The sequence below is a fragment of the Gallus gallus genome, chromosome 26 (assembly GCF_016699485.2).
Source record: "Gallus gallus isolate bGalGal1 chromosome 26, bGalGal1.mat.broiler.GRCg7b, whole genome shotgun sequence".
In the NCBI taxonomy this organism is placed as follows: Eukaryota; Metazoa; Chordata; class Aves; order Galliformes; family Phasianidae; genus Gallus; species Gallus gallus.
Genome location: NC_052557.1, coordinates 945926 through 971523, shown reverse-complemented (window position 1 = coordinate 971523; position 25598 = coordinate 945926). Strand labels below are relative to the sequence as shown.

At 51.5% G+C, this 25598-nt stretch overlaps 3 protein-coding genes across 15 annotated transcripts; 2 read left to right on the top strand and 1 right to left on the bottom strand.

Annotated features, from left to right (window-relative positions):
* The first annotated feature begins 13 nt into the window (after window positions 1–13).
* On the top strand, window positions 14–11667 carry TMEM183A (transmembrane protein 183A). Of its 2 annotated transcripts, none has more exons than NM_001278156.2 (8): window positions 14–153; window positions 640–729; window positions 3384–3539; window positions 4705–4864; window positions 6201–6381; window positions 9612–9692; window positions 10326–10481; window positions 11209–11667. In NM_001278156.2, exons 1-8 carry the CDS (start codon window positions 57–59, stop codon window positions 11392–11394), a joined length of 1107 nt encoding a protein of 368 aa, NP_001265085.1. In that variant the 5' UTR covers window positions 14–56; the 3' UTR covers window positions 11395–11667. The 2 variants fall into 2 exon arrangements, with proteins under 2 accessions (NP_001265085.1, XP_040508676.1); XM_040652742.2 differs by having other exon boundaries at window positions 30–260; window positions 11209–11498.
* A 2674-nt stretch (window positions 11668–14341) lies between these two features.
* Window positions 14342–19534, top strand: MGAT4C (MGAT4 family member C). Of its 11 annotated transcripts, none has more exons than XM_046904090.1 (6): window positions 14342–14461; window positions 16593–16629; window positions 16742–16897; window positions 17045–17178; window positions 17443–17587; window positions 17950–19525. In XM_046904090.1, the coding sequence occupies exons 1-6, from the start codon at window positions 14438–14440 to the stop codon at window positions 19089–19091; spliced, it is 1638 nt and encodes a 545-aa protein (XP_046760046.1). In that variant the 5' UTR covers window positions 14342–14437; the 3' UTR covers window positions 19092–19525. The 11 variants fall into 11 exon arrangements, with proteins under 11 accessions (XP_046760046.1, XP_046760047.1, XP_046760049.1 ...); XM_046904091.1 differs by having other exon boundaries at window positions 14342–15005; window positions 16712–16897; XM_046904093.1 differs by adding an exon at window positions 16394–16512 and having other exon boundaries at window positions 14342–15005; window positions 16593–16897.
* A 752-nt stretch (window positions 19535–20286) lies between these two features.
* On the bottom strand, window positions 20287–24031 carry TMEM9 (transmembrane protein 9). Of its 2 annotated transcripts, none has more exons than XM_419239.8 (6): window positions 23945–24031; window positions 23251–23352; window positions 22785–22876; window positions 22319–22427; window positions 21738–21869; window positions 20287–21574 (listed from the first exon to the last, which is right to left on the bottom strand). In XM_419239.8, exons 1-6 carry the CDS (start codon window positions 23996–23998, stop codon window positions 21425–21427), a joined length of 639 nt encoding a protein of 212 aa, XP_419239.3. In that variant the 5' UTR covers window positions 23999–24031; the 3' UTR covers window positions 20287–21424. The 2 variants fall into 2 exon arrangements, with proteins under 2 accessions (XP_419239.3, XP_004934899.2); XM_004934842.4 differs by having other exon boundaries at window positions 23782–23988.
* Window positions 24032–25598: the final 1567 nt, after the last annotated feature.

Below are 25598 nucleotides of genomic sequence, written 5' to 3'. Positions count from 1 at the left end.
AAGAGGTGGCGCTGTCCCCGCGGCGCCGCGGCGGCCCCGGGCGGGACGGGCCGGACATGGCCCCGCGCGGCCGCCCCGAAGCCGCCGCCATGCCCAAGCGGGGCGCCCGCAAGCGCCTCAAGTTCCGTGCCGACGATGTCTGCTCCGAGCGCGGTGAGGGACGGCCCTGAGAGGGGCGGGGACGGAGGGGAGCGAGGCTCTGCGAGGGGACGGGCCTAGCGGGCCCTGCGGCCTGGCCCGGGAGCGGAGGGGGTTCGGAGGTGGGAGGGGTCCGGGCTCTGGGTGAGGGGAAGTGAGGCCTCTTCAGCTGGGGGTGTGCGGCAGGGCGCCAGCCCGGCCTGTGGGCAGGGAGCTTCCGTTTGGGTGGGTTGGGCTGCTGTGAGGAGCAGTGAGGGACTTGGTGTGGGTTGGACATAGGAAGAGCTGTTCTGTGCTGGAAGGCGATGGGTGTCCGTGCCTGTGGTGGAAGCCTGTGGGGCTGCAGGCCTGCTGCTGGGACTGCTTTTGCTGTGTGCTTTCTCCTCGGCTCTGACCCCCTGCAGTGTCCCCCTTGAGAAGGGATCATACCTGTTAGACCTTCTCTCTTCCCTCCTTGTAATCCATAATCCCCTGACGCCCTGTCTCCTGCCTCTCCTGCAGTGACTGTGGCAGATTATGCTAACTCAGACCCAGCTGTCGTGAAATCTGGACGGGTGAAGAAAGCTGTGGCCAACGCAGTGCAGCAGGAAGGTGAGCACAGCACACAGGGAGCCTGCCCTGCCAGCTGGCGTGTGGGAAGGCTGCCCCCCATCCTGCCAGCCTTTGTGCCGTGGGATGCCTCTCCATCCCCATGGCCTGAGAAAACTGTTTGGTTTGATGCCTGAAAATAAGTCTGCATTTCTTTGTGGGATTATTCAGATCTTAGACGGGATTTTTGCAGAATACCAGCTGTGAGTCCAGCAAGAATTGCTGAGTCTTTCCGGTTGCCTTAAATAGATGAGTTTTTTCCTTTTTTAATATTGAGTGTTATCTCCTTGAAACAAACAAACAAAAAAAACCAACAACAACCCAAAGAACGAGAGTCTTTATTACTGTATTACCTCATACAAAACTGTAGATAACTTTACTACCAGATAAAATTATTTGAATTGAGAATAATGGAATAATGTTAACTCTGGTAAATTGTGCTGCAGGCTGCAGTGAGGTCTTTTGAGAGTATTGCTGTTGTTTTGTTGTAAGCTGTAAAGAGAAGGTGCTCTTTACACTGTGACATTGTATGGGATGGTGATGCCACTAAATTTTCCTTTCCAGTCGCTACTCGAGCTTTTCAGATTAGGGCACCTTCCACTCTTTCTAGAAGGCTGGAGGCTTTCCTCTCCCTGTTTTGTTTCCTGTTCAGTCTTATACAGACTCTCCATTTGAGGCAGTACCTCCCACTACTGCACTTCAGCTTCATAGCAAACTGTATCATCTTTCCCTTCTTACCCCCACTCTAAGTCCTTGTATCACCTGCCCTGTGCAGTTTAACCCCTCCTAAAACGCGACATCCTGTTGCTGGTTCACCTTCTCACTGCCCAGATGACTGCAGATCACAGCGATTCCCTGCAGAATCATTGGGATTTCACCCTCCTGATGAACTGATCCTCAAGTTCTATCCTTATCAGCCCCAGGCTGCCCTACAGCCTTATCTGTCATGGTCATGACCACAGTGCACCCTGACAACAAGCAGCAGGAAGGAGATAGCCTCTGCCTGAAGAACTTTGGCCTCACTCACCTCCTGTCTTGCTGGTTCTTCAAACATTGCCCTGCCTGTGGCTGCCAGGAGGCGGGGAGGGGATCAAAGGCCAGGTGGAATTTTCCTGAGCTTTTATCTGTCCCTTCCTAACCCCTAGGAACAAGGTGGGGATGACTGCTGTGAGATGAATGGGATGGAATCTCTCTGGCAAGATTACCATGCAGTGTAACTCAGTGTGAACAGCCTTGTGTTGTCAGCTGAAACGTTTTGTTGAGCTTTCCTTCCTAGAGTGTGACTGCCTTTTTCTCAACCCCTCCCTGAGTCTTGATCAGTTGTCATCTCTTGTTTGGCTGTATTTGATGTCGTAACTGTCATGTTTTGCCTACATAAGGTTGTATGTAGAGAGGTCAGTGCTGTTACAGAGTGAGGGATATCACTGCCACAAATGCATACAGTTTACAAAGTAAATTGTGCAAAATATGGTAGCGCTCATTTGGCAAAGCACTGCAGTTCTCTGATGTGGCCAGAAACCAAGTGATGCGGTCCCTCTTCCTAAACTGTTCAAGCTCTGTTGTAAGACTTCCTTTCCATCTGCTATGTTGTCACTTCACAACCTTGCTTTGTGGTTAAGAAATGAGGAAAATCTCTAGGCTAGGTTTGTTTATAATCAGTACTTAATGATTATTATTTTTTTCTGCCCCTTGCTCTCTGGATCTACTGACTGCATCTGCAATATGTAGAACCTTCCAGGGGTTTTTCTTTGCTAGGCTAGACAAGTGTGAGCAGCACAGACCTCCTTTGAGGTAGCCAGGTGCCTCCTGATAGAGGTGCTTTTCTTCATCCAAGCAAATGAAGTGGAAATTCAACTTTCTTGAATGTATGTGGCCCCAAATTTTAGACTATTTGCAAAGTGTTTATAATGCTGTTGTCATGCTGGTTCCTCTGTGCCTGTGCCTTGCTCGGCTGTAACACAGGACTGCACCTTTCTTTTTTAAGACTCATGTTACTGCCTCACACGTGGCTTTTTTTGCCCTAGTGAGTCCTCAGTTTACAGTAAAATATTTCCTAACAGTGATGTGTTTAAACATCTCCCCAGAGGTAGCAAAAGAAATACTGTCTTCACTTACTGTTGCTCATTAGGCCCTTCACTAAATTCTAGGGTAAGTGGAGCTTGTGTACTTGGCTCTGAGTTATACTGCTGATGGATTGCTTGTCTTCAGCCACAGGACCTCTTTGTCCTGCTGAGAAGGAAGTATACTTCACTGTGTTCTGAGGAAAATTAGAGCATGGGTGCTGGCTTTATGCAGACTGAATAGTGATCATACAGGGATGCTGTGGTATGCAGGGCAACCAGTTGGTGCTGCACAAGAAGCGTGTTGTTTTATTCAAAGTTATAAACAGCTTCAGGGAAACCAGTGGGATCATCCTCATTGTTCCTTCCTTAAAACAGTAGGCTGAATAATTGTTTCTAATTCACTCACCTGTGCTAATCTTGCTCTGACAAGGTAATCCCAGGGCCTAGGATTTACATGCGTCACTAGGAGACTTTAATGCAGTTATATTGCTTCTTAGCAGTGGCTCTGGTTCCCCTGAAGTATCTCCTGAGCTTGAATCATCTTTTTCTGTCTATCTGCTGACATACTTATCGTGTCATTGCTTGTTGTTCTAGTAAAATCCCTCTGTGGTTTGGAAGCTTCTTGTGTTCCTTCTGAGGAAGTTCTCTCTGTGTCAGGAGAATCTTGTGACAGCAGCGATGAAATGGATACAAAGGAAAGTATCAGTGGGCGAACTGCATCTAGAAAAAAGAAGAGCAAAAGACACAAAGGTATGTTCACCAGGTTCTCCTGGGTGCTGTGTGTGGGTTTCTTCAGTTAATGGCTGCTCTTTGCAGGCTAAACCTGCAGCTCTTCAGGGCATCCTGTAATTTGTATTTAAAAATATAAATCATAATAATGCAAAGGGTTAAATCACTTTGCCCCATTTCTCCAAGGAACTGTGACTCAGTCAGAGGTGTTGTCTTTTCACTAAGGCAGAGCTTTGGGTATGAAATCAATGCCAAAAGAGCTTGCTGCTTTCAGCAGTCTTCTCTCAGCCTTGGAAAATTAGTGCTGCTTTTGAGAAGAGTTGTGAAACTTTGCCATGGGATGCGTTTTACAGTTCTTCCTTGAAAGCATGTAGGTGAAAGCAGGGTTTGCTTTAGGAAAAAAACAAACCAACAAAAACAAACAGACATTGATACCCATGATGTGTTTGTTGCCAGAATCTAGGCTCCATCTTCAAGATGGTTCCAAGGCTGTGGCTTTTTACAGATGGATTTAGGTGGTGCTTTTTTTGTTTGCTTCGTTTTTCGAGCAGCTGAGTGGATTTGGCCCTACTGCCATCACAGTGAATTAATTCCATTGCTGTATCCTTCAGCAGTTGTACTTTGTGCAGCAGTATGCAACGCTGTGTACAGCACAGTCTCATCAGCAAACTGAACTGCTGCACTGTGGAATCCTGCAGGAGTTTCTAATAACCAATTGCCTTCTGCTTAAGAATGAATTTTAAGTTGGTTCCTTGTGCTTAAGAAAAGTTTAACGTTGTTAATACTGATAGCAGTTTGTATAATGTACTGATATCCAAGGCTGTGTATGCACAGCACTGCTCTGGGGTCACAGTCTGTTGTGGGCATGTAAATCTGTAGGTAAGTAATCACATCCAGAACTTCCCTTGGCAGTAGTGAGCTTCCTTGAAGCCCCTTTCAGCCGCATTTATTCTTTATATCTGCCACTTTGCACATTTGTGCAACCTGTGCAGCAATGATGGCATGTGTCTAGCAAAGGCAATGTGTAGTGGTTGCAGTGAAATTGTCTCAGACTTGTTTACCTGACTGCATTTACATTCATGTTACAGTTACTCACCCCATACTAACAGCATTAAAACATAATGCCTCTAGCTGTCATTTGGTGAAGAAGTTATTTATTATGCTAATGTATCTTGGTTGAATTTAGAAAATCCTGATGGTGATGGTGGAGAAGAATACCCCATTGATATCTGGCTGCTGTTGGCTTCCTACATTCGCCCTGAAGACATTGTCCGGTTCTCTCTGATTTGCAAGAAAGCCTGGACTGTTACTTGCACTGCTGCCTTTTGGACCAGACTCTACAGAAGGTGAGACTCTAGAGAATGTCTTAACTATTCTAAGAGGCTTCAGCAATGACTGGGATTTCTGTAGAGCTGTACAAAGAGAACATTTCCCTACGATCTTGGGAGCTTAATATTTAGATGTTGAAATGATGGCATAGGCCTCATTTGGGGAGGAGTTGTGGTATATTGCACCTTCTTTGACTGTGGAAAACGATCTGTCTGTGGCATGTTCCCATATGCTTTCTATAAGATCTCAAAGCCTTGTGCACTTTTCTGCTTGCTGCAGCCTATAGGTTCCTGTTCACAGCTGTAAGGTGCTCAGAAAGCCCTTACAGTGAAGTCAGTACTTCACCTTAAGGACAGGCAATCACCCCTGACAGAAACCTGGCCCTGCCTCAAGCTTTCATCGTAGTCACCTTCCTGTACTTAGGATGGCTTGAAAGACACTAATGCATTTAGGAACTGTCTCAGTGGCAGAAGTAAGTTTTAAATGAAGTAGAAGAAGAGCAAAGAGTATCAACATCCAAAACAAATCCTTCTGTCCTTGCAAATCTCACTTGAACTTTCCTTCAGGACAGAATGTTTTCTCTCTTGGAGAAGAGAAGGCTCTGGGGAGATCTCATTGTGATCTTCCAGTACTTATAAGGAGCTTACAAGCAGGAGGGAAATCCAATTTATTACTCAGATAATGATAGGACAAGGGGGAATGATTGAAACTAAAAGAGGGGAGGTTTAAGTTGGATGTTAGGAAGAAATTCTTCACTTGTAGGGTGGTGAGATGCTGGAGTGGGCTGCCCAGAGAAGCTGTGGATGTCCCATCTCTGGAGGCCGGGCTTGATGGGTTGCTGGGCAGTCTGATCTAGTGGCTGGCAATCCTGCCCACAGCAAGGGAGTTGGAAATAGATGATCCTTATAAATGATGAGGTGTATACAAGTGTAAATATGGAGCAAACCATAGCTATGGACATTCTTGTCTGGGTTTTTTTTAGTGTGAAGTTCCCTAGCAAGTGCTTCCTTGGCATGTTTTCTATGATCAGAGTAGCTCTCGAGCCCAGACATCCAGACTGCTCAGGCATTTGTAAGCATGCAGTCAAGCTCAGCTAAAGTGGGTCCTGGGGAACTTGAATGCACCTGTAGGTCTTTACATATCCAACTGTCTGCAAGGGAATACTGGAGAGCTGTAGCATCGTGTGCCCACGTGTGTTGGAGGCAGTACAGAAACCCTCACAGACTCAGGGTTGACAACAGAATCAATCAGTTGTTTGCTTTTCTCTCAGTGCTGATCACCTCTCTCTCTCTCCTGCATGTCTCTGCCATTCTGACTCTTTAGTTTGAGTTGGGTTTGTCATTGGCTTTTCAGGCACTACAGTCTGGATGCATACCTGCCCCTCCGCTTGCGGCCCGAGTCCATGGAGAAGCTGCACTGTCTCCGTGCGTGCGTCATCCGGTCGCTGTACCACATGTATGAGCCTTTCGCATCTCGAGTCTCCAGGAACCCAGCTATTCCAGACAGTACTCCCAGCACTTTAAAAAATTCCAGAGTAAGTGGGATCACGGTGGAGGTGGGATGTCTGAGGTGCTCCTTTGCTGTTTTCTCTTTCTGGAAGAAAAATAGCTGGTGTTTAGAATCATAGAAGAGCTGAAGTTGGAAGGAACCTTGAAAGACAGCTGAGTCCAAGCTTCTGTGTGAAGGTTGGGGTGAGAATTAGCTTGGACAGGTAGCTTTTAATAGTGTGGTGGTTATCCGTCTCTGTGTAGTTGCTCCTGCAGAGGATTTTAGTTGCTCTTCTGGGTTGCTTCAGTCCTACTTCAACAGCTTTATAATCAGCAGAAAGGCACTTGCTTCATTGAATATGAGAACTGTTAGGGATATTTGAAGCTCTTCCCTCCTCTGTTGCAAATGTGTTGCTGAAAGGAGGTTGCAGTAGGGACAGTTTTTGTATTCTCTGCTTTATTCGGATGCTGCCTGCCAGAATACATCTTTTCTCCATAATAGGCATTTGAAGAGATCAGAAGCAACACTGACAGCCACTGAAAGGGATTCATTTTATACTCCATTCCTGTAGTTCATACTTTGTCTTTGGTTTCTGAGCAGGGGAAGGTAGTGATGTTGTGGGCATGGCAAATGTGCAGAGTGAACGACTGCAGTTGTGTTGGGCTGTGAAAGGGTCATCACTGGCGTGGGCAGGCAGCTTCCCTTCATCTTGCAGCTTGGGCTATCCATAGCTTGGGTGTATCCATTCCTCTTTAATCACCATTGATCGTTAATTTGGAAATGCCTGTGTTTCTTGTTTGGTTTTACCTCACGACTGGCTGGCACTTTGTGAACAGCTTTAGCAGCAATGTGAATTCTCCATCAAAAAAACTCAGTGAGCTTTTTGAAGAAGCTTTTTGCAGTGGCTTTGTTTCAACGGTTTTACTTCATTTTCCATGCAAAATAGAGCTGCCCGTCTATCTGTGCAGCATTGCTTCCTTCTTCCTTCCTCTCACTGGACAGAAACGCTGTACTGCTTAGGGAGCATCGTGCAGTAACACAAGCAGGTGGTGCTGCAGAGCAGGAGAAAAGCACTTAATTCTGTGTCAGAAGTCTGCATCCAGAGCTGTTTATTCACTTCTTAATTTCCCAGTTTGGGTGTCGTCTTTCTTAAACTAAACAGCAGAACAGTTCTAGGAAATGCCCACTTAGTCATGGCCCTTCAGTTTCCCTTCTTAACAGGCATGCCTGCTGCTCGGATATGTGCTGTGGCTGTATGAGATGAGATGACTCTGGCAGGATTTTGGGAGTATTCATGTTGACATCATAACGGCTTTGGTGCCCACTGCTAGTGCTTCTACTGCACTATGGTTTGAAGATGGTTCTTGAAGTGCATTCTTTTATTGTTCAGGTCTTAAAAAAGGAAATTAAATGGTGACAAGGCTTTGCTTAGAACAGCAGAGATCTGACCTAAACCCCTAGAGCTGTTACAAGCCTGGTCTTGCTGTACTACTGCACTGCAAGACGGTGAGCTCCATGTGTGTGTTACTGTGCACTGAAATGCCAAAGCACAGTGGGTATGGAGGAGGGTCTGACATTTCCTCCCCATGTTCTTGCTTTCATGGGCTTTGGTTATACCTTTATGGGTCATTGAAAATAATGGCAGATTCTTAACATAAGCTGCATGTGGCAAGAGGAGACCCCAGTCCTCCATGTTATCAAATCTAGCTTTTCCTCTTTAATTTCCTTTTTTCTTTCCCTAGCCTAGCTTGTGTGGGACACTGGAGCTGTTATGGTGTCAGCAGAAGTGTTTGCCCTTTAAAGACATCCCCCATTATTTTTGGTGGAGCAGCAGGCCGTACGGCGCGTCTGAAGGGCAGGACGGCTGACCCGTGGACAACATCCTCTGCCCCTTAGGAGGTACTGACCATTTTGTGCTTCACTACTTGCCGTGACCAAACAAGTTGCTAGACCAGGCTGTCTGTGCAGGTGAACTACAAATAGCACTAATGGTGGAGTTAAACTCCGAGATTGGAAAGATCTGGAGAATGTTTCTGTTGGCAAAATGTGAGGGCTACCTCCTCTCCTCCCACGTGGAGGTTACTTGATGTGTGTTTCTGAAATTGAGTGCTCGTAGCTGCGTTGGTCACCTCGTGAAGACTGTGGAGGTAAGGATCATTAATGACTCTTGCTTATGGATGTGACTCAGAGTTGAGGTAGGGTCCTGCATCACCTCTAGTCTCTAATTACAGAGGTCCTGTGGTGGATGACATCTCTGGCTTTGATTCATTCAGGGTTCCACTATACTGGATTAAATTAGGTGTGAACTTCCCAGTGCGACCCAGTCAGGCCTTCTTGGTATGTGAGAAATGGTGTATGGATCATGAGGAGTTGTCTTTACCAATGTTAGTCTTTCTTTATATGCTGACACTATTAGAAGGACCAGATAAGACCAGCAGTGGTGGGCTGGCATCTGTGCTGCGGAAACCGTGGTGTGAGGGTTGACTTGCCAGGTTCTCTTTGTGGCTGTTGAAGGATAGTTGCTTCTGCCCATTGGTAGGCAGCAAAATTCCCCCTTCTCATTTTAGTTCAGGAGTTCTGCTGAGACTCCTGCTAGAACTGGTGCTGTGTGCTGGGATAGATCCTGTGACCGTACCATGATAACTGGATTAAATTGGAGCATGGTGCTGCTTACCTCTGCTGTGGGAGGCCCTTTTCTCATTTCCTTCTAAAGTATGAGCAGTAGGTTGGTTAAACTGTGCGCTAACTTAGCAGTGTTCTTATCCTCTGCAGTACGACAGTCAGTGCCTGGTGATGTCAGCACCTTCTTTTGACTCTAAAACAGCTTCGGACCTTTCTCATCTGTCACCTCAAAGGTCATACATCATTCTTGGCATTTCCCTTTGGATTCTCTCCTTCTTGATCCTTACTCAAAGTTGTTCCTTTGCTTAGTCTTGTGTGGAGTCTGATTTATTGGGAGTTCTTGGTGGGTGAGGGAAACAGGCAAATCTGTACCACTCACCTCTGCCTTATGGAAAGGATGGATTGTTCAGAGAGATTTCTGTTTTGTACATCAGTGGCTGCAAGTTGCATCATCCTTTTGCATGATCAGTTGGTCAGCTTGAGACTGGAGACTGAGCTGCTGAGTGTGTTCTTTGGTAATAATTAATTTGAATAAATGGCTCCTAACTGCTCTGCAGTTGTGTTTGTAATGGGAAGTCTCAGTGCTTTGCTGTAACTTACTTGAAGTGATTCCTCTGCAGGTTTCATAGTTGTGTTTCTTTTTTTCCACCTCAGTGTCTGCTTTTCTGGTGCAAAAAGATTGAAGGGAACAGACAAGAAGCAATGTGGGAATTCAACTTCAAGTTCAAAAAGCAGGTATGGAAGCTCAGCAGTCATGGAAGAAGAACCAGAATGGCTGTGACTTTTTTGGAGAAGTAATGATTTTTCTGTGAGGTGGAAAGGAATGTGGAAACAGTTCTATGGGTTCAGACATTAAATGGAAACTCTGAATCCTTTGGTAAAACTGCTCTCAGTTTTCAGTCTGTGTTACCAAGTTTAGAATCTTGTGGTTTTTATTTTTGGCATTTCTTTCCCTCATTGCTCCACTGTAAGATGTGGATTGTTTTTCACCTTAAATAATGTAATCTTTGGGTCATGGCTTCTGACTATCACCAGAAAACAGACTGAATAGTCAAAAGGTAAATCCACATCTGAAACTGCTTGCTTTACATTGGAAAGATTTCCACAAGAAGTGAAGGAATGTTTGCTAATGGAAAGCCTCCATGAGTGGTTCTCAGGCTGCTTCAGGCACCCTTGGGAATTCTGCAGCGTTCCTATCTAAAGAAGTAGTCCTTCAAATTCTTTGTCCTGAGTGCTGGCTTTCTGTCATTCATGTAGCACTGCCCAGGTCTGTGGTTATGCTCTGTGAACCTGCTGGGCAGCACTGGTCTGAAGAAACCAAACTCATAATAGATTCCTGCTTGGCTAACTGTCTCTCTTTCTTTCAAGTCTCCCAGATTTAAGAGCAAATGTTCCAAAGGTCTTCAGCCACCTATTCAGTATGAAGAAGTCCATACAAACCCCGACCAGGATTGCTGTCTGCTGCAGATCACCACCTTTAACTTCATATTCGTGCCAATAGTCATGGGTATGACGTTTACCTTGGTAAGTGTTTGAGATATCTACCACATGATCTTTGCACATGCAATTTCTGAAAGGGGAGGGAGAGCTCTTCTGTGCTGTGTGAATCATACTGCTCCATCAGTCAACCACTTGTGGAAATCTGAGTGCTAATTATCACGGGAATTGCTAACAATCTCCTCAGCTAAGCTTCTGCAGGTCTCTCGGCTCCTCTGTATTCGATGCAGGAGGTGTGGTTTGTGTAGAGCTTCTTTAAGAAGCTGAGCCTGTGTGTGTGCAGCAGCTGGGAGCAGAATAGTCAATACCCCAGCAGGGAACAGGAGGTGGGATGCAGGAAAATGGAATCTGTTCTTGCCTGAAGGCAGCAAATTCTGAGAACAAAACGTGTATGACCAAAGTTCTGCAGTGTGCCTTCAGTCCCTGACTGTTGGGAAAAACAGCACAAACTCAGCTCCAGACAGAAGTGTTGTGTGAGAAAGCAGCAGAGCAGGTGTGCTAATGCACGGGACAGCACATGTGTCTGTTCTTGTAAGTCTGAGAGGTTCTTTCAAGTGTGACCAGTTCTCTTATTTGGGGTTTCCAGCCACAGGGAACTGGTTTGGAGTGTAACTATTGCATCACCCAATGTAACACAAAGAATTAATTCTGATACCCAGTGTCAGTGATCAGTCTGCAATTGCACTTACCTGCAAACAAATGCATGTTTCTGCGTGTCTGCCTCCTCCAGCACCTCCGTGTCTCTCTTTTGCAGTTCACCATCAATGTGAGCACAGATATGAGGCATCATCGCGTGCGTCTGGTCTTCCAGGACGCCCCTGTTCACAATGGCAAGAAGCCACGCCTTGACCAAGGAGTGCAGGTGGTGCTGGACCCCGTGCATAGCGTCCGGCTGCTGGATTGGTGGCACCCTCAGTACCCCTTCTCCCCCAAAGCTTAGTGCTCCCTGCGCCCGCAGCAGTGACCCGTCTGGCAGGCTGAAGGAAATTCCCAGGAACCAGGAAATCCTATTTTTTTCTTAAATAAATTCTGCAGCCTCCTTGAGAGAGTGGTTGAAGCTACTGAGCTAGTGTGTATGTATATAACTTCTGGTCAGTGTTGAGCAGAGCTGAGTGTAAAGCAGAAACTATTTGTAAACACTTTTATGTAAAATTCACGTTTTATGATTTGAAAGGAGCTCCCTGGAACTGTTCATTTAAAATCCTTTTGGTGCTAATGGAAGTGGTCATGTTTTCTGTTCTTCAGGAAGAAGTGGGAAGTTTTGCTTTCCAGCGTGGATGTGACCAGAAACAATTCACAAATGAAATCCCTGCTTTCTTTGGGTTTTTTTTTTTTTATTGGCACACAATTGCACTCAAATGCAGTGTGATATTTCAGTGTCTGAGGAGCAGTAAGCAAAGCAGCAGTGTTACAGTAATGCTGATTCACAGTCCAACAGATGTTGGCTTTTTTAAGGCATAAATAATCAAAGGAGTTATATCAAAGAGGATTTGTAAGGCAGAGGTTCTTCCTGAATGTAAAGGCATTCCAAGTTCTCACAGTGATGTTCTCCTTTGAAAGGAAGATCTAGACTTCTAAAAGCAGAAGGTTTTTCAGAGGAGACAAAGAGGGAGAGGTCATGCAGGTTGTAAACTAAAGCTGCTTGAGCAGTTCTGAAGGACTCAGGTTTGGGCTTTTTGTTAAGGTCGTGGAGCAGCATTGGCCTGTGGGCATTGGAAAGCCCTGGAGCAGACACTGATGTACCTCTCAACAAACAAAATAATTGTTATGAGGAAGAAGCAGCCCCAGAACTCTGCAGCTGCAGCGGCTCTGGATTATTTGTCAGAGTCACAGAGCACCCCGAGTTGGAAGGGACCCACAAACCTCATCCAGTCCAACTCCAGGCTTCACCAGGACCAGTCAGAATCCAAACTGTTCAGACATTCAATGGAATGTCCCAAACTCTTTCAACTGCAGCAGCTCAGGGCTGTGCTCACTGCCCTGGGCAGTCTGTTCCATGCCCACCGCCCTCTGGTGGGGAACCTTTCCTTAACCCCCACCTGACCGTCCCCTGGTACAGCTCTGCCGTCCCCAGAGAGAAAAGATGTGTGAGAAAGGAGTGGTGCTGAGTGGGGGTCTGCTGGCAGCGCGGTCTGCCGTGTCCAGAGTGAACTGAGCAGGAAATCCGGCAGGTTTCACCACCCTGCTGGCAGATGGAGCAGGCAGAGGACGTGCTGCAGTGCAGGTGAGCGACCGGAGGTGGTAAATAACCCTGTTCTGAGTTTTAACATCAGGTCTTGTTTCAAGCAGGAGTAACTAAGCACTTCCTTCCTGCTGGCCAGCTGTCCTGTTGGGCAAAGCTTTTGGAAAACAGTGTCTGGGAGGAGGGAGAGTTCAAGTTAATAAGCAAATACCCCACGTTTCTTGTATGCATCTCCACTGCCATGTGAATCACCACCAAGGGCATCTAAACCCAAACCTGTGTTAGCGGTGTTCAACTTCAAACATGTTTGGGAAAACTCCGGCCTCAGTTCCTGATCTTAGTGCTGCTGAACAGGTACACTGAAACTGACAGTAAGTTGTGAAATGAGAGCAGAGAGAGTGCAGAGAAGTGCTATAACTGATAGCAGAGCTGGGCCCTGCAGTACTGCATGCACTGATAGGGCTGCCTGCAGTGTGTGAGATTGCTGTCTGACTTCAGGTCGGGGTGTTGGGCTCTGTAAGGGCTGCTGGGGGAGGGGGAACATCTAATCTTTGTGCAGCACGTGTAGGAGCAGTGTCAGGGCAGTGTGTGGGTATCAGACCTCATGGTGGCCTTGGTGACAGGCCCTGGGGGTGGACTTTGTCCAGCAGAAGCTTCCAGCAGCACATGGCTCTGTGTGTGGCTCTGCAGGGCAGTGCAGGAGGCAGGCTGGGGAAATAGTGTGGGCGAGAGCTTCCTGCAATTGTGTTGTGAGGGTTGGAGATTGGAATACTTACAGATCCCTAACCCAGAGAGCTGCCTCTTCCACTCCAGTATTTTTCAATATAGAAACAGATAAGAAACAGCTTTGATTTTAATTATAATTCTTTTGTTTGCAAGCATCCCCACACAGCGCGGGGATGACACCCCATCCTGCAGGCATGGCTGTAAGCGCTCCCACGGTCAGGTGGGTAACACCACATCCGTAGCCCGGTGTGCAGGGCCCTCTTTCACCTCCGCTTTGTTCCACTCAGGACCTGAATAATGCAGAGCTGTAAGCTGATCCCGTACACCTCTCGGGTTTCCCCACAGAGCTCAGAGAGGCTGAGCCTGCAGCTGCATCGCTGCGCTGTGTGCTGGGATCCACCGTGGGGCTTCTGCCCCCGCTGGGTCCCCTCAGGCCTGGCCTGGCTCCTCTGCACCGCAGGCAGCCTGGCTGTCCCACAGCCCAAAATGCAGCGAGGATAAGGCCGGGCTGCAGGCTTTTGGGGTGGTTGGATGTTGCACGTTGAGCCCAAGCAGCCTTCGGGGTTTTCTGGTTGGAAAAAGACCTCTGAGAACCCCAAGTCCAACCCCGCTGTGCCCACTGACCACAGCCCTCAGTGCCGCATCTCAGCAGCTCTGAACACCTCCAGGGGCGGTGATCCCACCTCCCTGAGCAGCTGTGCCAACACATCACCCCTCTTAGAAGCAATTGTTCCTAGGATCTAGTATCAACAAGCACAGGGATGGGCTCCCTGAGCAGCTGTGCCAACACATCACTGCTCTTAGAAGCAATTGTTCTTAGGATCTAATAGCATCAAGCACGGGGATGGGCTCGGACTGGGAAGGGTTGTCAGACAGCTGCCCCTTTGCGCTGCCCTACGGCACTCCCCAGGGCAGGCCCGGGCCCCGTTTCCCACTTCCTCCCACCCAGGCAGGAAGCACTGAGCCCCGGTTCCTTCCTGTGCGAGGACGGGGCTGCAGAGAGAAGGGCTGAGCCGCGTCCTGCAGCTCGTGGCTGAGCGGCCCTGGGCCCTCCTCGGCTGGGAGCATCCCTGAGATGAGAAGCAGGGCCCGGCTGAAGGTAGGGAGCACCGCGGCGGCATACGGGGAATGGGAACGTGCTTTGGCTGAATGGAGCAGGTGGGGAGGGCAAAGCCCAGGAATGGGGCACATCTGCCAGGGCTGAGCCCTGCGCTGCCCCACGCTTTGGGCATGCAGAAAAACAGGGGGGGGAATGGGGGGTCCCGGTGCCTCCAGCTCTGCCAGGCCAAGGTGCAGCGGCAGCTCAGCAGCCGTGTGGCTCCCGGCCACGAATGGGAGCAGGAAAGCAGCGCAGCTCTGTGTCCCGCACTCCTGACCCTGCGCTCAGTGGGATCCCCCATTGGTGCCACCCGTGAGCAGCAGTTTGGGGTGTGGGAGCCCTGGGGGTCCTCCAATGGGAATCCCCATCCCGGGGAAGGCCAGAGGGGCCCATTCCCAGCTGCTGGCTTCCCTGGCCAGCAGACGCTCCTCCTCTGCAGGAGGCAGGTGAGGCCGGGGTGGGGCTTTGAGAGCCAGGTATCAGAGCCCAGCAGGGACGCTGCCAGGGCCCAACGCCCCACGAGCCCACAGCTGCCCACGCACCCGTAAGTCTGTGCTGCCTGGGTGGGATCGGGCACTGTGTGTGAGCCTCCGCCCCTGGGCTGCGCAGGGAAGGATGTGTGGGGAGCGTGGGGGTGAGAGCAGGGGGCTAGGGCTGCTGTCAGCTGTAGGGCTTGGATCAGAGTCACGTCCCTGCCACCGATGGGGAGCCCTCTGCGCTGCATTGACCTAAAGCTTTGGTTTTTAGGCTCTGGGTGGAGAAATGTGGTTTTTCCTCTCCTTCCGCTTTATGGGATGAGCTTTGAGCCAGGACGTGCATGGCGTGCGGGGCAGGGCTGTCTGCCAGGCAGCCCTGAGCGGCGTGGATTGCTCACCCCAGGGCACAGTGCTGCCCTGATTTCTCATTTCCTCTGCTCCAGCTGCCTGAAACCATGTCTGAATCTGCTCTGCAGGCTGAGCCCCTGCAGCAACAAGGCTGTGGCATTTCCTCATTCTCCTTCACGTTTGCAGTGGGACAGAGCCCACTCGGCCAGGAGGCTCCAAACAGGAGGGAGCAGCGTGTTGGGCTCCCGGCAGCTGGCTGTCCCCAGGGGCGGTTCCTGGGGACACCCCTGGCAGGGTGCTCTCCCCAACACAACCCCGTGCTCAGGAGGAGCTCGGCAGCACTGTGTCCTCTGGGCAGCCGGGGATCCCTTTGCCCCCCCACGTTACTACCACGAGCTGCCCAGTGCAGAGCTGGGGGCTGAGTGCCAGCGCTGCCAGCTTACCCTGAGGCTGAGCTTCCCCGTGCCATGGGGGAAGGTGAGGCTGGGAATGTGGGAAGAGCCGACTGCAGGGTGCTGAGCACTGACCTGGGCCTGGGAGGAGATTTCAAGTGGCTTTCAGAGCCAATTGCTTTGAAGAAATGGTGACAACTGGAGTTCAGCCACTGCAGCATTTCCTGCCCCTTTCCCGGCACCCACTTGGCCCAAGCTGGAGGGAAGAGAAGCTCTGCTCTCCCTGTCCAGGATGAGTTTCATTAATTCTCCCATGTGGGGAGAAAATGAAGTCCTCCCCAATAATGTGATGCAGCTGAGATCAGCTGAGATATCCAAGCTCCCAAGGACCCAGCTCAGGAGAATGGGGCATAAGAACAACCCTTCATGGACATCAGAGACCACTCTACAGAGCTCCCCCAGCCCGGCTGGAGCAGATGTGATCCATCACACCCAGGCCAAAGGGCGAGCTCAGAGCAGCTCCACCTGATTTAATTGCTTATCTGAGCGATGAACGTGAGGTCAGCTCAGCCAGGATAGCAACAGCTGCTGCATCGAGGGGAAGTGCTGTGTGTCACCCCATTCGGGTGTTAACGCCTCCTAGCAAAGGATTTCTGGACCAGAAAATGGATTTTCTCCTTAAAACAGTCTGTTTTCTGCTTGTATTTCCCCATCAGTGCTGAACGAGGCTTAGCTTTCCCCAGCAGTTGATGTATTTAGGAGTCCTGGGCAGCTCTCAGTTCTCGCTGTGCTGTGTCTCCACGTGTTGCTCACAGATGCTTTCAGCTGAATGCAGGTGCTGTGAGTTGGGATGCATGTGCTGCAGCTGCCCTGCAGGGCTGGGTGCTCACCCACACTCTGCTTTCCCTCTTCTAGGGCAGACCCAGTTGCATTAATAATGGAAAAGTCCCAGGTAAACTCAGGAGCCTTTGAGCCTCATGCCATGCCTCTGCTGCGAGGAGAAACGTCTCAAGGGCACTAATGTCTCCATGAAGGTGACTTCACGGCTTTCTTGTCCTCCCAAGTGAGGGACGTGGCTGTGCCAGGCTGTTGGCAGCTGCCCGGGTCAGCGGTGCCACAGGTGCTGCCTGCGGGGTGTGGGCAGGAGGGGGTGTGCAGCAGGCGACAGGGAGCTGCAGTGTTGGTGGAGCAGCGTGGGCTCTTGTGGCTTGGTGTGCAAGGTGGGTGCCTGGTGGGTTTCTCCCAGCTGGGCTGCGTGGTGCCCCTGGTTGAGCACTCCTGTGTGCGTCCCAATGCCATCTTGCTGTCCTCCTGCTGTCCCAGCGTAGGGAAGGAGCTTTATCCTGGGCCGTGTCTCCCTCCTGCAGGGCTCTCAGCAGGCCGGCCTGGTGCTATGCGGTGCTCCCCGAAACGCTCCCTCACGGCTGTGATTGCAGCCTCCTTCCTCCTCCTCCTCCTTCTCCTCCTTCTGCACAGGGGCAGCTGGCAGGACCCCCAGGAGGTGAGTCCTGTGCCGGTGGAACCCCCACCCCCCCGCCCCATGTGGGCCCCACACCCCAGATCTGCTCCCTTCCTGCCCCAGTGGGACCCCAACCTCTGGTTCTGCTGCCTCCCTTGCCCCATATCATCCCCAAACTCCAGCTCTGCCTTCTCCCTTCCTTTTGGACTCCTCCAGTTCAGGAGCTGGAGAGGCAAATGCCCCCCCTTGGCTTACATGTGTCCAAGACCCCGGGTTCTGACCAGTCCACCTGTGGCTGCCATCCAGGTGCAGTTTAGGGATCTACCTTCAGATGCGGTCCTGAAGATACTGAAGCAAGGATCCCTGCACATCCTCCAGGACACGGACAACCTCTGTGCACTCCACAACATCTCCTACCATCTCCTCGCTGGTTCCCCCTTACCCCACAAAAGTAAGTGCCTCTGGGGCCCTGTTTTGGGCTGGGCTCTGGGAGCTGCACCTCTCACCCGTTGTGAACCTCCCCATCACTGTCACTGTTGGGTGCTAAACAGCCTTCTCTTCTCTGTCCAACTGGGGTCTGGGGTGACCACAGCCATTTTGGATTTCCCTGGCCAAGATCCATCTGCCTGGGGGTGGTTTTCCTGCTTACCCAGTGGGGAGCTGGATCTCCTGACTTTGGATGTGGGGCCATAAAGAGAATTAATTGTGTGGGTTGGCCACGGGGACAGCTTTTTGGAGACCCCTTCCTCATGGGAGAGTGTCACTGTGCTGCATCAGTACTCAGCCTGCAAATGCCTTTCCTTTGCCTTGCAGAGTTCTTGGCGGTGGGGCTGTCATCAGTGCGACGACCACGTGGATATTACCTCCCAGACACGCTGCAGTCCCTCTTCAAGCAGTCATCAGAGGAGGAGCTGCAGGAGATGGTGGTGGTGGTGCACCTGGCAGATGCAGACCCCATCTGGAATGCCCAGGTGGCCGCCGACATCAGCCATAGGTTCGCTCACCACATCCTCCTGGGCCGGCTCGTGCTTATCCATGCTCCCCATGAGTTTTACCCAACCCTGGAAGGCCTCAAGAGAAACTACAACGACCCAGAGGAGCGGGTGAAGTTCAGGTCCAAGCAGAACGTGGATTACGCCTTCCTCTTCACCTTTGCTGCCAACCTTTCCTCCTACTACTTGATGATTGAGGATGACGTGTGGTCTGCCAAGTCCTTCTTTACTGCCATCCGCAAAGCTGTGGCCTCCCAGGAAGGCTCCAACTGGGCCACCCTTGAGTTCTCCAAGCTGGGCTACATCGGTAAGCTCTACCGCTCCAGTGACCTTCCTCGCTTGGCTCGCTTCCTCCTCCTCTTCTACCAGGAGATGCCCTGTGACTGGCTGCTGACCCACTTCCGCCTCCTGCTCACCCAGAAGGATGTGATCCGCTTCAAGCCCTCCCTCTTCCAGCACATGGGCCTCTACTCCTCCTTCCAAGGTACCGTCAACCGACTGGAGGATGACGAGTTTCAGGCTGATGCCATGGACCTTCCAGACAACCCGCCAGCAGCCCTGTTCACCAACATGGTTGTCTTTGAGAACTATGAGCCCTCCAAGGCTTACAGCACAGCAAGGGGGTATTTCTGGGGGAAAAACCCAGCAGTTGGCAGCATTTTCTCCATTGTCTTCCACCAACCAGCCCGTGTCACCCGTGTCCGGGTGCAGACGGGATCCAGTGAGCGCCCTGGGGACTTCCTGCATGCAGGGGTTCTGGAGCTGGGCCGGGGGCGGCGGGCTGATGGCCGAGACTGCTCTGTGTACACCACTGTGGGCACCTTTGAGAAAGGGAACTTAGAGTGGCGGGGGCTGGAGAAGGGAATGCCCAACCCTGTGGAGTGCGTGAGGATCCGGGTGACCCAGAGCCAGAGTGAGTGGCTCATCATCCAGAGCATTGGTATTTGGACTGCAGGCACCTGACCAGGGCTGTGATGGGTCACCACTGTGGTTGGATTTTGCTCTAAGAAGAGCTTTATTTTTCTCAGTCCCTTTTTTCGATGGGGAATTAAATTATTCAGTCAAACCGGTCCTGCTTGCTGAACGTAGAGGGGTGGCAGGGCAGCTGCGGGGTCTGCTTCCTGCACGGAGGTGGACGGGGTTGGCTGTTGGGCCCACTGTGCTGCACCAGACTGGGGGATGCTGCAGAAAACAGTGCCCAGCCCCAGGCTGCTGCCCTACGGCCCATCAGTATGGGGAAAGTGATGGACAGGCAGCTCTGCATACGCTTTGTGTCCTGATGGAGTGCCAGTTTTCGTGCTCCAAGCAGAGTCCTGCTTCCTTTGTCCCCCAGTGCCCTTCTTGATGCTTCCTTATGCCCTGACTCAGCTAATTAATTAAAAACGGTGAGTCAATTAGCCAGGTAACAGCATTTTTTGCAACTTCTCGACACCACCCCATCCTCAGTTGTCTAACCCTCACCTCCTGATTTTCTAACACGCAGCTGTTATCCTCTTATCCTGTTATCAAGCTGTTCCTGCAGTCACCCTGAGCAGCACCCCATAGGGGAAGCCAGGAGCGCAGGCACTGCGTGCAGGAGCCGCTGGTATCGCTGATTTCTGTGCTGCTGGGAGAGGCGGCGGCCACCAGATGGACCCACAGCACCGGCTCAGTACTTGCAGAGCACCCGGGGCAGCTCTCGTGCTCGGACCCGGCACGGAGATTTCGGGGTAGGTTTCAGGACAGTGAGGTGCTGAGGGGTAACGGGGTGTGCGCAGGGAGCAGCGCGAGGTCCCTAAAGACCTTCTGTTTGCATTTGCGTGGCAGGATCAGCTGGGCAGGCACTGACGCGTGGCAGGGACTCGTGCCTCTCCCAGTCAGGCTTTTAACAGCAATTGCTTCAGTTTTGAAGCAACATAAAAGAATTCCCATCTACTCAGCCTTTCTGTGAGTCAGCCCAGCGCAGTTTGTCGCTACCTGTGGGCTGAGCAGTTCTGCTATGCTGTTTGAAGCCCAGCTCTCCTGGAGGCAGATGCAAATCAGTGCCACGGGCGCAGCCCTCCTGCCCAGTTACAGCTCTCAGGTGTTGTGCAGCAACTCAGCTCCAGGCCCTGCAGCAACCACGTGCCACTCAGTGCTGTAGGGACGTGGCTTTACCCTGAAAAAAGTCAGGCACATAGAAGGTCTTTGTCTGCATTTAATACAGAGATGCTACATGATAAACTCCAGCACCTTCCTGACGTTGTAAGTGTTCTGAGTGGGATGCGTGCTGCAGGATCACCTTGTTTTCCTCCACCAGCCGAAGCACAGTCAGAGGGGAGTTTTGAGGAGCACAAAGGTGACCTTCCTTGGGCTATGAGTTCCAGACCACAGAATGACCTGGGTTAGGAGAGACCTTAAAGATCATCCAGTTCCAGCTCCAAGAAAGAAAGATCTTTATCCACTGAATAGCTCAGCCTTCAAACCCACATCTCTCCAATTCAGAGATAAGGTGTGCTCCAGCAAAGCCACTGCCCCACTTCTCTTGGACACAATGCCTTTCATGCACTGTGTGAATGTCACGGGTTACAAACAGGGTTACAAACCAAAAGCTTTCTCCCCAGTGTATTTTTATCTGCTGCTAAAGGAGGTAAACAGAGATAGAAATGTAAATCAGCATACCTGTTCTTTTACTTGTTAATCTACTAATGGGCTCTGTGCAGCTCTCCTGCACAGAAACAAATTGCAGGCTCTGTTATGCTGGTGTAAATCTGGAGGAACTCCACTGAATAACATGGAAATCCACACAGGTTACACCAGAGTAAGTGCAAGCAGCAGCTGACCAGCAGCAGGGATCCTACGTGCAGTGCATGTGTCTCGTGCTTTGGAATTCCCAATTAACATCAGTGCAAATTGGAGATGGAGGTGGCTTCTTCATCCTGGAGCAGCACCGTATAATTTATCCCACTAAACTCCACACCAAGACTCTTGAACACAGGGCTGATGGAGACGTCAGCCCCAGCAAGCAGTGCCTGTGGCACAGCGCCCTGGAGCTGCAGCCCCCCGTGACCCCCGCAGTGGGGTGGCAGAGCTGTGCGTGGCCGTTTACATGCAGCCAGGGCCAGCAGTCAGTGCAGGTCTCAGCCTATGGGCTGAGATGTACAGGGCAAGGGGACAAAAACCAGGGACAAGCACTTTGGCCTGCCCCTCTCTACAAAAGGGTAAATCAGAGAGGGTTAGAGCTTTCAGGCCAACACCACGGCTGTCCTGAAGGATGACTTGCTGTCTGTCTCTATCTGCTGAGCTACCCGGTGTCTTGGTGCTGCACTGCTGCTCCTCTAGCTCAGCATCTTGTGGCGGTCAAAAACTGTCTTCCTCTGCTCCTGCACCTGGCGCTTCCAGCGCTGCTGGGCTCCCTCCACCCTCTCCAGCACTGTGTTGGCTCTGGCCCCTGACGGGGTTGGGGCTGCAGCCAAGGAGCGAGAGTCCTGTGGTGGAAAGAAACAATGGGCAAGGTCAAAGCAAGGCACGCTCAACCCAAACACAGAGGGAGCGAGCGTGAGGTCACACTGCTCCCCTGTCAGCCATCCTCTTCTGTCCTCACTGCCCTGTCCCCAGCACAACAGCAGCCTCCCATCTGCACAGCCTCACCTCGTTCTCCTCCTCATTGTGCAGGGGCTGCGTGTAAGCATCCGGTTTTCGGATCAGAGGGTCCACCAGCACAAGGAAAGCCATGTAGAGTAGCAGTGCCCCCACCACGGACAAATAAATGATGATAACGACCTGCAGTTAAGCACAGCGCAGCAGAAAGGGATTGTCAGTAGGGATAAGAAGTACCACAGAGGCCAGGAAGCTCCCTTCACAGGTACCTCCAGTGCCTGATCTCTTCCCTCATTCCAACTCACTCACTAGGAAGTCTTGCATTTCTTGAGGAAGGCTGCCCTTCTCTGCAGCATCAATTGAAGACTTGTGCTGCACATGACAGGAGACCAACAGGATGGGTCCCCAGCATGAGATGCTTTGGCACAACCTCAGCAAGGAGACAGGGCTCCCTTGGTGCCTCCTCCTCAGTGCCAGGAGTGCCCCAGGCTCCAGCACAGTGCCCTGGTACTACCACTGTGTGCTAGCTGTGCTAGCTTTGTCTTCCCTTTCTGGGGCTCTGCTCCAGGAACCCACCCTGTCAAGCTGTGCCTGGGATGGCACAGTGCCACAGGGAGCTGACCCACACTTACCTTGATGGTGGTGGTGCTGCGCTCCTCATACTTGCACTCACACAGCAGACAGTATGCCTCCACATCGTTCCCAGGCACTGGCATGGGCTCCACAACATGCAGGCAGTTGCTGCAATGCAAAGAAACCAAAATCAGCAACAGGACGAGGAGAAACCAGTGCTCTGTGGAAGGATGCTGTAGTGCCTTTGCCCCAGCTTTCCCATTGGGCTGATAATGCTGACTGGAGTTCCCACCACAGCATGCCTGAAGTTCCTGGACAGACTTGCTGAAGCACCTTCTGCAGGGATAAAGTCCAGGTGAAGGGGACTAAAGGGCATAACCTACGTCTGCTGAGAGAAAAAACACCCCTCACCTGGGCTGAGCAACCCCTACACAAACAGCCTGCTCTACACACTCACAGGCAGCAAATCACTCCCAGAGTGCTGACTTCCACAGATAACCCCTCAGGCTTCCACGTGCAACTCACCAGTCCTTCTGTGACACATTCTTGTTGTAAATGTGCCCGCTGATGTTCCGGTATGGGGGACAGATGCATTTGCAGCGGATGTCCTCTGAGCTCTGCAGAAGCACAAGGAGACAGCATTGGTGAGTCAACACACACGGGTACAGCTCTGCTGCCCTCACCACACAGGGCTGTGGGTGCAGAACATTCTCTAAGAGTGAGGTGCCTTCACACTACATCTTTATTTCTCCTCTCCAGAGATCAGGTACTCTTCAATGTATTGCAAAACACAAACTGGAAACCACAACCAAAGCCAGGGCAGAGGCCTTCCATCACATCCATCCACAGCCCTTCCTATTACAGATGCACACATACGCACTGACGTGCTGCAGCACTCCTCACCTTTGCAAACGTCTGTAGGCAAACAGCTGCTTCTCTGCCATTTTTGTGCCTGCTGTGCTACACGCGGCGCCCGAAGCTGCTCACTCACCTTTGCAGCCTGTGCTGGAGGAGAAAGGACGCAGCTCAGCAGTGCAATCAGCAGCACGGAGCTCGCACGCTTCCAGGTGCACCGGGCAAACATCGTGGAAGCCTGAGGAAACAGACATCCCCATACAGGACAGAATCCTCCACTTAACGCTATTCCCTCCAGGAGGCGGAGGTTTCTCCCTGTATCAAAGTGCAGGCCAGGCTGAAACTCCTGCAAACGGCTCACAGACCCCAAAGCATCCCTGTCTGAAGGGCTCCCACCGCCCGGAGACATTCAGCCCCACTGAACGTCACCCACTGCACCCTGAGGCCACCCATCGCTCCCTGTCCCACACTCAGCATCGCAGCGCTCCACAGCAGGCGTAGTGCTGCGGCCGATTTTGCCACGGAAGTGTGGATAAAGTCCTTGCAGAGAGCTGTGTCTGCACAGAGCCAAAGCAACGCGAGCTCTCTGCACACCGATGCTCTGACAGATGTGAGCTCCCTCTGCACATCGAGGCTCCTCCCCCCGCCTCAACGCCCCGCTCCTTACAGCTCAGCCCCGGGCCGTCCTCCCGGGATGCCTCCGCTCCGTTCATCCGGGCTGAGGCCCGGCGGTGCGGCCCGGCGCTCCGTGAGGCACGGCGGCCCCGTGAAGCAGCCGCTCACAGCCGCCCCCCGCCCAGGCCGCCCCGCACCGCCGCTCCCGGCCCTACCTGCCGCGCGACGCCGGCGCCCCTGCAAGCCCCGCCCCGGCTCTGCGCGCCCATTGGTTGCAGTGTGACAGGCAGAGCGTTCGGCCAATCGGAAAGCAGGGCGGTCCGCCGCGCTCTGATGAGAAGGGCCGCGCCTCGCTGCTGTCCCTCAGTGTGAGGGGGGTGTGGTGCGCGTTGGTGCTGTGTGCGTGTTCACTGTCTATGATGAGCCGAAGAGGGAAGAGCTCCGTCACGGCAGGGCAGTAGCAGCTTGGGGTTGGGCTGCTTTACCGTTATAAGTCACGCTTAGCATCCTCTAGGCTCGGAGGGTGCGGGTCAGCAGTGTCCTGTGTGAGAAGCCTCAGGCCTTCCCTGTGCTGAGGGCAGTGCTGTGCTTCCCAGAGCCGTGGCTTTGTCTTCAAAGGGGGCCTTCTGTGGACCTGGCTTTGCAGCCTGGGGAGGATGGGGCCCACTGAGCTCTGTGGGTCTCTGAGGTTTGCTGTTCTAAAATGGAAACCCGGAGATCATTTTGAGATACGTTCAACTGGTAGTGTGTGTAAGTCAGGGAGCGGCCCTCTGGTGTTATGTGGTACACAGCTGGGAGGAGGTTTGCTTCTGTGAGTAAGCTGTGACTGTTCTAAGGTTTGTGGAACATACAGACTGTGGAGGCTGTCAGTTCCACAGTGCACCCAGGTGTGGGAATTCCTGGTATAAGAGAGTTTGCTCACCCAGCATTGCCACATGTGAGGTGCTGCCCCAGCACGCTGTGTTCCCCACACACAGCTGGAGTCCATTACAGGGTCATGGCCTGCTGGGCTGACCCAAGGAAATGTTCCACATGAAGTATCCTGGCTATTAGGTGCGCAAGGGACTTCTAATTCCTTCCTCCTACTCCAGTGCTGCCAAGCGGAAGAACTGCTGTGGTGCTAACTTGCTGCTCTGACTTCTGAGCACGACCTCAGCCCTGGCTGTGGGATGCTACCAATGTTGTGAAATTGTTGAGTTTTTACAGGTTTAAAGGCCAGATGACCATAGGGCTTTTATGTTACCAACTTGCCCAGCACAACTGGTAAGGAGGTATTTTTATCTGCTCTGACATCTCTGTTGTCACAGTAATCTATTCTTTGTTTTTCCTGCAGCATAGCTATATATACCAGTGCTTCTCGTAGGACTGGAATAAGCTGGATATGTGCTTGAAGGACACAGCTTCACCTCGTGACAAGATGCTGAGCAATCCTCCTGGAGCGAGTAAAGAAATAACCCATGCAGCTGAGACACCGGATGCAGGGATCAGTTTTTCAGGTGAGTACCTCAAAGGCAAGCCTGCCAAATATATGATGAGTTTGGAAGTTTCCAGTCCCTCTTTCTGAAGGCTGGTTTCCTGTGTGTGCGTGGACTTGTATTCTGTGGTGTAGGGCAGATGCTTTCTTTGTGGTGATGGGAGGGACCACACAGCACATCCAGGAGATCATTTTCTGTTCCTTTCCTTGCTGGCTTTTTCCTTGTAGCCTTGGTGTCTGTCCATAGCTCAGACAGTGGGCTCAGTTATCTTCTGAGTTCCAGCCTTGTCCTGCATTTATGAGTAAGGACTATACAGGTCTACCAGATGTTGTCGTGTTTCCTGAATTTTTCAGTATGCTGAATGCAGGACAGTGATGGGTCCTGAACCCTTAGA

What these genes read in the sequence shown, in the direction of transcription:
- TMEM183A (NM_001278156.2), top strand. Translation starts at nt 57, where the DNA reads ATGGCCCCGCGCGGCCGCCCCGAAGCCGCCGCCATGCCCAAGCGGGGC. An exon ending in CGATGTCTGCTCCGAGCGCG is followed by an intron (nt 154 to 639) that starts GTGAGGGACGGC and finishes CCTCTCCTGCAG; the next exon opens with TGACTGTGGCAGATTATGCT. An exon ending in TGGGTATGACGTTTACCTTG is followed by an intron (nt 10,482 to 11,208) that starts GTAAGTGTTTGA and finishes TCTCTTTTGCAG; the next exon opens with TTCACCATCAATGTGAGCAC.
- MGAT4C (XM_046904090.1), top strand. Translation starts at nt 14,438, where the DNA reads ATGAGAAGCAGGGCCCGGCTGAAG. An exon ending in CTTGTGGCTTGGTGTGCAAG is followed by an intron (nt 16,898 to 17,044) that starts GTGGGTGCCTGG and finishes TCCCTCCTGCAG; the next exon opens with GGCTCTCAGCAGGCCGGCCT. An exon ending in TTCCCCCTTACCCCACAAAA is followed by an intron (nt 17,588 to 17,949) that starts GTAAGTGCCTCT and finishes TTTGCCTTGCAG; the next exon opens with AGTTCTTGGCGGTGGGGCTG.
- TMEM9 (XM_419239.8), bottom strand. Translation starts at nt 23,998, where the DNA reads ATGGGCGCGCAGAGCCGGGGCGGGGCTTGCAGGGGCGCCGGCGTCGCG. An exon ending in GCAGCACCACCACCATCAAG is followed by an intron (nt 21,870 to 22,318) that starts GTAAGTGTGGGT and finishes GCTTAACTGCAG; the next exon opens with GTCGTTATCATCATTTATTT. An exon ending in ACAATGAGGAGGAGAACGAG is followed by an intron (nt 21,575 to 21,737) that starts GTGAGGCTGTGC and finishes TTTCCACCACAG; the next exon opens with GACTCTCGCTCCTTGGCTGC.